Source organism: Hemibagrus wyckioides, linkage group LG24, assembly GCF_019097595.1.
Source record: "Hemibagrus wyckioides isolate EC202008001 linkage group LG24, SWU_Hwy_1.0, whole genome shotgun sequence".
Classification (NCBI taxonomy): Eukaryota; Metazoa; Chordata; class Actinopteri; order Siluriformes; family Bagridae; genus Hemibagrus; species Hemibagrus wyckioides.
Window position 1 is genome coordinate 1,018,873 of NC_080733.1, and position 13,189 is coordinate 1,032,061.

Here is a 13,189-nt window from a genome sequence, read left to right on the forward strand (position 1 = left end):
TGTTTTAATCAGCCAGCAATGATAGCACGTCAAAATAACATTAATGAACAGACTTCCACAAACAGGTCATAAACAGCTACCTAATAACAAATAAGAATAAAATAATATCTGATATTTCTAGCACTAAAGCACAACAGGAATAAAAAAAATCACAAAAGTGTTATCGTTAATTGCTCGCTGTGATTTTATCAATAGTTCTGCTTTTGTTTTAGACCTTTCTAGTACAGCCAGCAAAGCCAGAGTTTGCTATATGCGTCAGAGGGGTTAAACATATGGGATTTCACTGTTAACAGAAGGATCACTGCACACATTTAAATAGTAAAGTGAAAGGATCCTTCGGCGTGTGTGCAGTGTTGTAATGGTTTCTGCCCACGGTACAGGGTTTAAAGCGTTCAGTGAAAGTTTAAACAAAACCTTAGTATTGAAAAAGCAGTTCAAAAGCATCAGGACACACAAATGCCTACTAATGGAAGAAGAACAAAAGAAAGATACGACTGAGTTCATGCACATTTTTCTTCTCTCTCACTCTCTCTCTCCGTTTATTAAAATATTGATTATAATATAATACAGTGGATAGAAAATATTTGTTATAAAATCATTCCTGTTGGATTCGACAGGAATCTGTGATTAACTTGTATTATTATTATTATTATTATTATTATTATTATTATTATAGAAATTAGGTTAGTATAGTGTATAGTAGACAGCCTTGTCATGCTTTGCTAAATCCATGCCAACCTTCTACTGACAATTAGAGCATTAAGCTCTTGGCAGTTCTCGCTCTGCCTCAGTCATTTACATTCACTCCGAAATTTTAGCTTATGTACGTTTTCTAAACTGCGAAAGACATTTTGGTTTTATTTTTGATTGTTGTTTGCTTGTTTTTATTTGGGCGGGCCATACGAATGAAGATCTACAGACTTATTTAGACTTATCGCTGTAATCACCTGGACTTGTGATAGGCCTACTTGATTTTTGCTTGGTGTTCTGACGCGACTCTTTCATCCAGGGGAAGATTTGCTTGCGAGTGGCTGATGTTAGGGAACTGTGTGCTCCGTTCTTTATGTTTTGCCCATTGTTTGGGTTTTTGGCTAAGTTCTTAGGGGACAATCGATCATTGCCTCCTACTGTATCTTGGATTCCTTTATTCTGCGAGCAGCCTTCCACACTGTGAAGCGTGCTGGAGGCTGCGGGGCACTGCATGGAACAGGCCTGTCGTTGGTCGTCACTTTCCACATGAAGGGCCGAGAAATAGTTCTGCTGATTGGCATCGTAAACCAATTCATTTGGACTTTGCTTGGAGTAGCCACTGTAAATGGCCAAACCCTCGCAATAGATCGCTTTCTGCATTTTGCCGTTTCCCAATGTTTATTTTAATAGCTGACAAGGTCCTCACACCGTCGTAGAAGAACATTTGCACGATGTTATCACGTGACTCCTCTTCTCCAATAGGCTCCTGGGGTGCACCTAAAGTAGAAGGAGATACGATAGGCGAGTGAAATCGGTCCTATCCATCTTACTTTTCAATGCCTAGCTGACAGCCAAGAGAGATCTAGAAGGGTTATCTTATAGCAAAAGGTAATACTTACGGCTGACGACACAAAGATAAACATGGAACCGCTCTATATACCTCAAAAGAACTAGATTTTTGTTGAAGCAATATAAATATATTGGTTATTTGTTACATTACCTGTTTCCTACATTACTTTTCTTGATATTCCGCTTAATAATATGCAATATAGGAGGAATTTCCGGGTGTCTACATAGGGATTTGGTTCTGATATTCGGATGAATTCTTTCCTTTTCTACTCTCAACCTGATTGGCCGTTTACCACAGCTGCCCACGGCACCATAACGACCGCATTCCCCTCCATTCGCAAAAGCCCAACAAAGATGGATAGAGGTCCTCTGGGAAACCTGAAAAACCGGGCGGCCGTGCGTCTCTATGACCACGCCGTGAACCTTTCCTCAGCAGCTCATAATAATGGCTGCTGTCGCCGCATACACCACCGGTTGATGTATGAGGGTTACCAGGTTAGACAGAGAGAGAGAGAGAGAGAGAGAGAGACAGTGAGCCCCAGTAACCGATGGCAGGCAGCTGAATGTATGTTATGTATGTTAGAATCAGAGCCAAGCCAATAACGGACATTGCGAAATTGATAAATAAATAAATAAATAAATAAATAAATAAAATATTAATAATAATAAATATAAATAAAATAAATATTCCAAACAATATAATACGATCTATATATGTAAAACAAACCGTGATGTCTATACAACAGAAAAGTTAACAAATAGGCTTCATTACAAATATTTAATCTAACATTGTTCATTGGAAGACAAATTATTACATCCAAATACTACAACAAAAAGAAAAAACTAAAAATTGTTAGCTAACTGCTGCTACTACTACAACTACTACTATGCTACTACTACTACTATTATTATTATTATTATTATTATTATTATCATTATTATTATTATTATCATTATTATTATTATCATGAGCAGCAGCAGCGTTTTTTTTTTGTTTTGTTTTTTTCAAAATCGAGAAAGTGATAAAATATCTTGAGGTGACCTTTCTATTTCAATAAGTACATAAATAAACATTAAAAAAACAAATTGCTCAGCAATTAGTGAAAATCTAATCCAGCAACAACAATAAGTACAATAATAATAATAATAATAATAGCAATGCGATGTGTATAGGAAAGGCAATAAAAGCCGTCTAATACAATCCAAGGTTTCACAAGTGAAATTAAAATCCTTCCTTTGTTACTCTGTCGCGAAAATGTAACAAGCCCAAACCGCAGTGTATGAAGACCCCCGCTGCCGCACTAGAGCTATCTGGCTTGTCTGCGAGTGAGCGAGTGTGTGTATATATGTGCGTGAACTCTCCCTGAACCGAGATTTATGTCGCGCGGTCATAAATCACAAAGCCCGCTATGAAACAGCCACTCATCCTCCGGTTCTCGCTTTCTTACCTTCGCTTGTGACAATCAGCGTACAGCACGGTGCGAGCTGCTCTCATCCAGCGGCTCCGGAGAAAAGTTCAGTCGGAAACAACAGCAGGAATGCGCACTTTCGGGAGCCTTGGGAGCTGGACCAAAAACAAACTGCCGAGTGACGAGCTGAAGTGTGCTCTTTTTTATAGGTTAACGTAACCGGTGCAAAAGTGAGACTGCAACTCCGTGCGCCCTGGCGCTTGAACATACCATAAGTCAAAGACGTGTCCTTGTTTAAATGCCGGACGTTTAATCTGGCTATGGGCTGAGCTGAAGCATGCACATATAGACACATCACCGCGCGTGCACATAGATCCAAAGACACACTCAGAAAACTTCATAGAAACAGAACGCCAACGCATTCAAACTAATGAAATGAGGTTCAAACACAACTATCTCATGGCCTTTTAAAACCGTGGATAATAATATTTTCTGACACATTAAAGAAAAAGCCTACAGTATAATGAGCACATTCCCGAACTAGCCCCATAATGATGACACAATGAATTACCAATTCTAGCCTATATGTTTATTAAAAGTGTTACCATTGCTCCATAAAATACAATGAAACCCTGATACTGTCGGGGGAAATGTTGAGTACAATCTATAAGTAAGCAAAAAAGACACAGTTGAAGAAATAAAAAAAAAAGTTGTCTGGATTTCCGTGTAAAAGCAACACAGTAACACCGTATTTAAGGCGATAACTCAATCACGAATTGTTAACAGCATTTTTTAAACCAATAACACTAATTTCCTCACGCGGACAGATAAAGATGAGCGGTAGCAGAGCACGGCGTGGGTTGGTGTGTGGGATCCTAAAAATCCACGAGTGTGCTTTTTTTTTCATAGACTCAGCACTTGTTAAAAATTTGGTTAATTATTTACTTCATTGTCTTTATTATAGTGATTGTTTGGGGATTTTTGACTAGCTAATTGTTAACATTCTAGTGAAGAAACCCAGGAATTCTGCATTAGAAGTAAGAAAATACTTGCCTGTATTTCACTGACGTGGCCTATCAATCTAAAAAATAAAAATAAAAACAAAAAAAGAAAGAAACAAAAAAAACCTATTCATTTTGAACTGTTCTATTATCATTTTCAAATTGAAAATTGCACCTCTTAGCTATAGTTTGGGTTTGTATAATTGCGTTTTAGCTTGTTAAAAGTTATTTTTTCAATATAAATCTAGAATTAGAAAAAAATAAACGGTATTTTATATTTTCATTTCAACCTACCGTCCAAGATACGCAGTCTCTCGTAGGTTAGTTCCATCTGAGTCTGTAGAAATAGAATGAAAACCAAAAGCAAATTTATTCTTTATATACTACCACAACATGCCATAATAACCTAATTGTCTCAATATCCAATGTCTCATGCTTAAAATGTCATGTACAATAATAATAATAATAATAATAATAATAATAATAATAATAATAATAATAATAATAATAATAATATAAAACAGTGTTTATTTTGGTCCGGTAGCATTGTAAATCAGTCAACACTGGGGAATTTGGCATGGATTTAGCAAAGCATGACAAGGCTGTCTACTATACACTATACTAACCTAATTTCTATAATAATAATAATAATAATAATAATTATTATTATTATTATTATTATTATTATTATTATTATTATTATTATTATTATTATTATTATTTTACATTTTCGTAACATTTATTTATTTATTTATTTATCCATTCATTCTTTTTTCGTTCGTTCGTTCTGTTTCTTTCTTTCTAAGTTTGGATTGAATAGTCACTAGCTCGTAGCCAGCAGCTGCCCGGAGTCCCCAGGCCCATAAATCAAGGCTCGAGTGCCGTGACCTCGGCGCAGTTGCGTGCTCCTGGATGCTATTCCGTCTCGCTTTATACCCTCGTTTCCCTTGCGGACTTCCATATGAAACGACCCGCCGATGCACCTTTGAGTTTTATTCTCTGTCCTTTGATTTATACTTCTGGGAAAACCCTATTTACACACTTTACAAAGTAGAGTGTTTTGTAAACCATAACCACGCCGTCGCCTGTTCTAAAAGGAATCAATTGCTGTTTAGCCTATATTGTTCAAAAAATAAAAAAATAAAAAATTAAAGACATCAGTTCTTAACTCATACAATATTTCATGTCTATAAATGTTCAAAATTAACCAAAATATTAGACTTTAAAGAGTAATAAAAGGAAGCTGTCAAAAGTTTAATACACTGAAATATTTCTTAAAACTATGGGATGATTAATTGAAATGTAAATGCATTCTGAGCAATTTGGGCCAGATAATGTCATTATAATGAAGAAATATACGTTGCGTTTTTAACAAATGGAATATAAGCCACATTTTCACCAAAAAATAAATTCAAAGACAAAAATTCTGTTAATGATAAGAATTTTTTTGAATAGTCTATCAGTAGTTTAGCTTAGAAGTTTGTAGTTTGGCTTAGAAGTGTGATCAGAAGTTGTTGCTGCAGACTACTTGATGCGAAGATAAAGATGTTTTCTGATGTCCATGCATGTTGCTTCTGTCTTATTAGTAATGAATAAAAGTAAATGCACTGTAATCATAACTACTTAAATATGCTCATGTTTGACTTCCATTCAACGCGAGCTTATTGGTATTGACCTTTTCCCAGAACTACAATAACTCATCATAGTAATGAACAATGAACGGAAATATCTCAAAATAAAATCCATTCTTTTGGCTCAAGGTCCCTCTTTTTATGACTCTCGTCCAGAATTGTAACACCTTCAAGAAATCTATCTATCTATCTATCTATCTATCTATCTATCTATCTATCTATCTATCTATCTATCTATCTATCTATCTATCTATCTATCTATCTATCTATCCATCCATCCATCCATCCATCCATCCATCCATCCATCCATCCATCCATAGTATAGTCACAATGGCACGACTCAGCCCTTTTGAATGAATCCCACCAAACCAGACCAAAGCTTGATCGCACACCACCTCCTCAACCTCCCAGCCTCTTAGCATTATTTCACATCCATGTTTTGCGCCCTGATCACGTGATTCACGACCCATCTTTAAAAGCCCTATTTTCATTATGTGAAACACAATGCGGACAGTTTGCAACATAGACTGATCAATTTTCAGAGTAGCCTCCAGTTTCTCGATATCTCTTTACTTTTCAAAAATTCCGTCATTTTAGATCATTTATTATGTCATCATCGAAGTCCTTTTACCACAATACATTAGATGAACTTTATAACCAAGCTGTGGCTGAGGTTGGGCTTACTTAAAGTTTCGAGTGTTGAATCTAGTTGAATGGTTTTGAAGCCATCAGTGGGTGGGTGAGTGGGGGAGTGATTGTAACTTTCTGCATGAGGAAATCCGTGGCTATGGTTGACAGGCTGATCTTTCAACATTGGACTTTCTTTCCATTATCAGGAGCTAAGTGCTTCCACCTTTCTGTACTGCTCTTCTTTTATTCTCGTGCTAAAATAAAAAAAATATATGTGCTCTCTTTGGACAATGGCCTCTATAGCAATATATACATACATATTCAGCTCTGGAAAAAAAATAAGAGACCACTGCAAAATAATCAGTTTCTTACGTTTTTTTCTTACAGGTTCATGTATTGGTGAGATGAACAGTTTTGTTTCATTTTTTGTGAACTGCTGACAATATTTCTCCTAATCTCAAAATATAATTATTGTTATTTAGAGTGTATATTTAAAGGAAATGACAAAACATCAAAATAACCCAAGATCATGCAGTATTTGATGGAATAACCCCGATTTGCATGCATTTTGGCATGCTCTCCACCAGTTTTTCACATTGCTGTTGGGGAACTTTATACCACTCTTTTTGCAAAAAAGCAAAACGCTCAGCTTTGCTTGATAGTTTGTGACCATCCATCTTCTTCTTGATGACATTCCAGAGGTTTTCAATAGGGTTCAAATCTGGAGATTGGGCAGTGGCTCTCTTTCAGTGATTACGGGGCATTTGTTTGTTTTTGCCGTACAGAAACACCTGGAGAGGGGCTCATAATACTACTAAAGCCTCGCTTAATCACTTACTATACAAATTTATAATCTTCAGTCTTATATGCGAAGATAACATTCTTAACGCACAATATAACCATCAATTTAATAAGTGTGCACTGGGGGCATGTTAGATCATAATAATGCAATAGGAAATAGAAACCTGTTAGAGGTCATCTGTCTCAAGAGATATCTGTGATGTGGCACTTTTGGTGCTCATTTTCGACGGCACATTGTTTAACCCACATGGCTAGTCTAACGGATGTGGTAGACATGAAGACCATTAATCAACTCAATCTGACTTAAAGCCTCCCCCATTCACTGCTTTCATGTTGCCTTGGGACTTTTTTTTATTTACGGAAGTGAAAGTTTCTTTCGAATTTTATTTTCCAGGGGTTATTTCATGTAAGTATTCTTTACTTATGATTTGCTGAAGCCCATGCTGTGCTTACGGATTTTTATTAAGATTTTAGCGCTTTAGCCCTTAATTACCTTGATTTAACAAAAAAACATCTGATTGCATTTAAGTTGCATATCTCTTTTTAAATACCTAATTTCGGCCAGGCAGCGAAGCACCAACCCACGTGGTTGTTACAAAGTACGAATTATGCATATTAAGCTGTCTAAAATATCCTATGATATTTAAACAGTAGTAACAAGGGTGAATTTCTATTCTTGTAATTTTAATTAATTTTAATTCTTTTGTAACAAAAACCTAACTATGTCCTAATTGTGCGGTCAAAATGTTTTTAATTGTTACTTAAGTTTATTTTTTCTATGGCCTGAGGCAAGCTAATGGATAGCATTCTGAAAATAAAGTTGATCCGGGAATATATCAATGTCATCTCCTCATGCTATAACATTCCTGCAGGAATGCTACACCATTTCAAAGATGACCATTTTATCTACATATATGCATATACTGTATCTTCTATATATTATAGAGTCTACACAAATATATTTATTTATATATTGTTTTATTTTTCACATATACTATATATATATATATACACATATACACACTATATTGTACTGTATTATATTAGTGCATTATATTTTTGTTTTTATATTTGTTTTTTTATATTTAGTTTTTATAAAGCAGTTTTATATTTGTATACATTGTATATTATATGACTATTTTTGTTACTATTTTTATTATTATTATTTTTATTTTTCATTATTTATAATATTTACTGCTATGTTGATTGATACTACATATATATTATATACATATCTATCTATCTATCTATCTATCTATCTATCTATCTATCTATCTATCTATCTATCTATCTATATAGACATATATTTGCATATGCATATCTGAAACATGACTTTCAAGTTATTTTCGGTTGTGATTTTTACCATTTAATTTTCCCGACTTTTCCCTATGTATTCTTAACTATATCCCCTATTTTTCATGTCCACACTTTAAATTTTAAATTTTTCTTTTTACTCTTTCTTTTTTATGTAAGACAGTCGTAAAAAGCATTTCACTACGTCGTACTGTGTATGATTCCGTATGTGACCAATAAAATTTGAATGTGAATTTGAAATAGACGTAGTTGAAAAATTATATTGTTAATATTTTTAAGGCAAGCAGGATTTATAAACTTGAAAAAGTTTTCGTTTTCACCAATTATGAAATAGTAGAATATGTGACTGCTACACTTCCACAAGATACGTATTTATAAACTAAAAGAATAAATGAAAATGAAATAAATAATACTAAATATTTGATCTACTACAGATCAGAGTGTAGGTATTGCCTATTGTAGGCACTGTTGGCAATGGACAGGGGTCAGCACATTGACCAGTCTGAAGCTGCAATGCACTGTATTCTGATACCGTTCTGTATAGCCAGTATTAACTTTCCTTCAATTTGTGCTATGCTATAGCTCTTCTGTGAGATCGGACCAGACGAGCTAGCCTTCACTCCCCATGTGCATAATGGATGCATACAGGGAACACCCCATTTTGCCATTTTGGACATGCTCCAATCAAATCACCATTTGCCACCTGTCAAAGTCACTCAGATCCTCAGACTTACACACATAGATAGATAGATAGATAGATAGATAGATAGATAGATAGATAGATAGATAGATAGATAGATAGATAGATAGATAGATAGATAGATAGATAGATAGATAACCTTTGGTCTTTTCTTTTTCTAGTCTTCAGCTCTCCAGTTTGGATGAGACTGTGTCCATGATAGCCTTGAATTCTTCTGCTTGTCTGACAAGTGGAGTGGAACCTGATGTGGTCTTCGGCTGTTGTAGCTCAACCATAATTGTAAAGTATGTGTATATGAGTTGCTATAGACTTCCTGGCAGCTTAGCAAGTCTGGTCAATGTCACATTTATCTCATTTGCAAGGTGTTTCAACCTGCAGGACCTCTGCTCACAAGATGTTTTTTTGTTCTTCACACCCGTAAACTCTAGAAAGAAATCCCAGATCAGCAGTTTTTGAAATACTCAAACCACCCATCTCATACCAACAACCGCACCACTGTTAAAGTCACAGAGATCAGATTTTTTTCTTCAGTCTGATGTTTGATGTGAACATTAACTAAAGATCTTTTTTTGCATTGTGCTTGTGCCATTTATTTTCTAATAAAGTGGATGGTGTGTGTGTGTGTGTGTACATACATATCTATATACTATAAATGATGTTTACTTAATAACTTCTAAAATTTTACAGAAAAGAGATTATATTTAACTTTGTACTCTGCCTTGAAATTAACGAGAGCTTGTTATTTTACTGAAAAACAGCTTAAACTCTGTCATATCCATTGTTGGAAAACTTGCTGACTGTGAAAACAATATCCTTGAAGAATTTCAGTCAGGTTTCAGGCCCCATCATAGTACAGAAACTGCACTAGTTAAAATCACAAATGACTTGCTTTTAGCTTTCAGACCAAGGCTGCATCTCCATTTTAGTCCTGCTTGATCTTAGTGCTGCATTCCACACTATAGATCATATCATTCACGTAGATCGCTAACAAAATCACACAGGTATGCAGGGATAGGCATTAAAATGGTTTAGATCCTACCTGTCTGATCCATACCACTTTGTTGATTTAAATGGAGAATTATCCAGTGTAGTGCCAGTGAAATACGGGGTCCCACAAGGGTCAGTTTTAGGACCCTTGTTTTTTCGGTATACATGCTTCCATTGGGTAACATCATTAGAAGGCATGGGATTAGTTTCCATTGTTATGCTGACGACCGATAATTTTCTATTACTAAATTCTGATAATTCAGAGATATTACTTATTGCTCCAAAAACCAGTACACAGAAGCTCTCACAATTCAGCTTGCACCTAGAAGGATGTACTGTTACCACTAGCTCAACAGTGAAAGACCTGGGTGTAATATTAGACAGCAACTTATCCTTTGAAAATCATATTTACAATATCACAAAAACAGCCTTCTTCCATCTTAGAAATATTGCCAAGCTTAGGAACATTTTATCTGTATCTGATGCAGAAAAACTAGTTCATGCATTCCTGACCTCCAGACTGGACTATTGTAATGCATTACTAGGTGTTTGTCCTGCATCTTCAATAAACAAGCTACAGTTAGTCTGGAATGTAGCCGCCAGAGTTCTTACCAGATCAAGAAAATATGATCATATAACCCCAATATTATCATCCCTGCACTGGCTACCTGTGAAGTTTAGAATTGACTATAAATTAGCTCTACTCACGTACAAGGCTCTAATTGGTTTAGCTCCCACCTATCTCTCCAGTCTTCTAACACGTTACAATCCACCACGCTCTTTAAGATCACAAAATTCCGGACTTCTAGTAGTTCCCAGAATATCAAAGTCCACAAAAGGTGGTAGAGCGTTTTCGTATTTAGCTCCTAAACCTTGGAATAGTCTTCCTGACAGTGTTCAGGGCTCAGACACAGTCTCCCAGTTTAAATGTAGACTAAAGACTTATCTCTTCAGCCTGGCATACATCTAACATCCCATAACCTTGTGCTCCAGTACATCTGATTAAATGCACATTCATCTAGTACTGCTAATATTATGAACAGCAGCTACGCTAATGCTGTTCCATTGTTTCCTTTCTTCTACCCATTCCGAGGCATACAGAGACTGTGCCGGCTCCAGTGGCATCCGGAGATGGACCAACTCCAGCCGGGTTCTGCTTTGTGAGGATTGGGATATTCAAAGCAATGCTGCCAACCTAATGTGGACAACAACAATCTCCTTATTAATTTACATAACATTCTATACATGCTGTATCTGCATCACACAATTGACTACACATAAATGTACAATATAATCACACTCTCTGCTGTCACCCAAATGAGGATGGGTTCCCTTTTGAGTCTGGTTCCTCTCAAGGTTTTTTCCTCATACCATCTAAGGGAGTTTTTCCTTGCCACAGTCGCCTCAGTCACCTCAGGCTTGCTCACTTGGGATATCATCTAGGACTGTTTGTCTGCTTATATGTTTTGTTGTTTTCTTATGTTGCTTCTTATGTAAAGCTGCTTTGAGACAATGCTCTTTGTTAAAAGTGCTATACAAATAAAATTGAATTGAAAAGGTCTAAACAGCTGTAAACACTCCCCTTCTTGTTTCAGTATTAAATAAGGTAAACATTCATGTTTCTAGTATGTTCAGATGAAAACACAAAATACAGATTGGTGTCTTTTTGCCCTTTACTGGAACGGTCTACACATTACTTTTACTATACGTGTTGGCTGATAATTCTTTCCTCTTTCAGCAATCCGCAAAACTTAAAACCTAAATAATAATTGCTTTGGCCTACAAGTTACGGTTGTTTCTTTTTTTTTTTGTTCTGAGGTTTTTGTTGTTGTTTCTTTTACCGCATTTAGGTTACTCTCGAGTTTCCCTACTGCCTCACGCGTCCAAACAAAAGATTGCACGAAAGGGCCCTTGAGAAAGTAAGGTCAGGGGTCAGGGGTCATGCATAGTGTTTGCGCTTCGACGATTGGACAGCTACTCGGTGTCCTTTGGGTGAACTCGAAACTATTTGGCCTGACACTGGGTCATTTTTTAGCAGCGATTCTTTGAAGGCCTGTTTTACAATAAACATTTTCATAAGAGTGATTTTTATTAAGAGCAATTAAGTCTTATAGGGGTTGAACGGCGACTGTGCACTTTGTCGGGCATCGCCAAACAAAAAAAAAAACCCGTTTTTTTAAGGGAACGTGTGTATTTGTTAAATGTAAACAGCACATTTAATAATAATAATAATAATAATAATAATAATAATAATAATAATAATAATAATAATAATAATATAGTTCAGAAATATATATGATACTTTTGCAAGGTGCAATAATAGCAATTACTCGCTGAATTTATTTAATTTGTACTTCGTTTCCATGAAGCGAACTGAGTTCACTAACATAATTAGTTTTCGTACATCCAAGATGATTTGATCATATACATTTCAAAGTTATGAAAACAATTGCACCCTGCGCTCTCACCCGAACCCGAATCTAGAAATTAAGTTAATAAACATTACGTTCACTATAAGCAATAAAATTACGTTTTGATGAAAACCATGTTTTCACTAAAATAAAAAGAAGCATACAATATTTTTTACTCAGATACAATCTCGATGGCTGCTGTACATTTATAAATAGCGCAATAAAAAAAGCAGCGTTACTGAAAAGAAATGAGTTTTAATTATTACACAATATCTATAAGCTACCTATAATTGTACGCAAGCCCCGCTATTTAAATTTTACCTAATAATGATAGAAGGATAGCAATTAATGAAATAGTATGTAAATGTGAAGTTTTTACATAGATTTTTTTTACACTTTTAGAGAAACTGGATTCAGTCTATATACACGTTTAAATGATTTATATTGGCGCATTTTTTTTCATTATATTTTGACAGCATTGAATAATTAACCAAAATTATCGTCTGAGGGCATTATATTGATAAGATTTTTTGAAATCAGAAAAGTCAGACCTACTTCATTAACGGCTTAATTGTGTTGGAATTTAATTGAGCATAAAACTCAATATACCCCTATGAAAGCAACTGAAATAGCAAGTGAAATTTGCTAGGTCTATCAATAGTACTAAAAGTTAACAGATGATTGCTCAGAGTTTTAGAGATGACGCAAAAGTATATATACGCTGCCTGTGATTTACGGCTATAGTTAAACAAGCATTACCCTGTAT

General features: G+C 35.3%; 1 protein-coding gene across 1 annotated transcript in view; it reads right to left on the bottom strand.

Moving 5' to 3' along the window:
* Window positions 1-13,189, bottom strand: part of hoxa3a (homeobox A3a) — a 41,772-nt gene that overhangs the window by 3,423 nt on the left and 25,160 nt on the right. Inside the window, 1 exon segment of the mRNA XM_058378051.1 lies at window positions 4,244-4,286. Coding sequence (XP_058234034.1) covers window positions 4,244-4,286 — 43 coding nt within the window.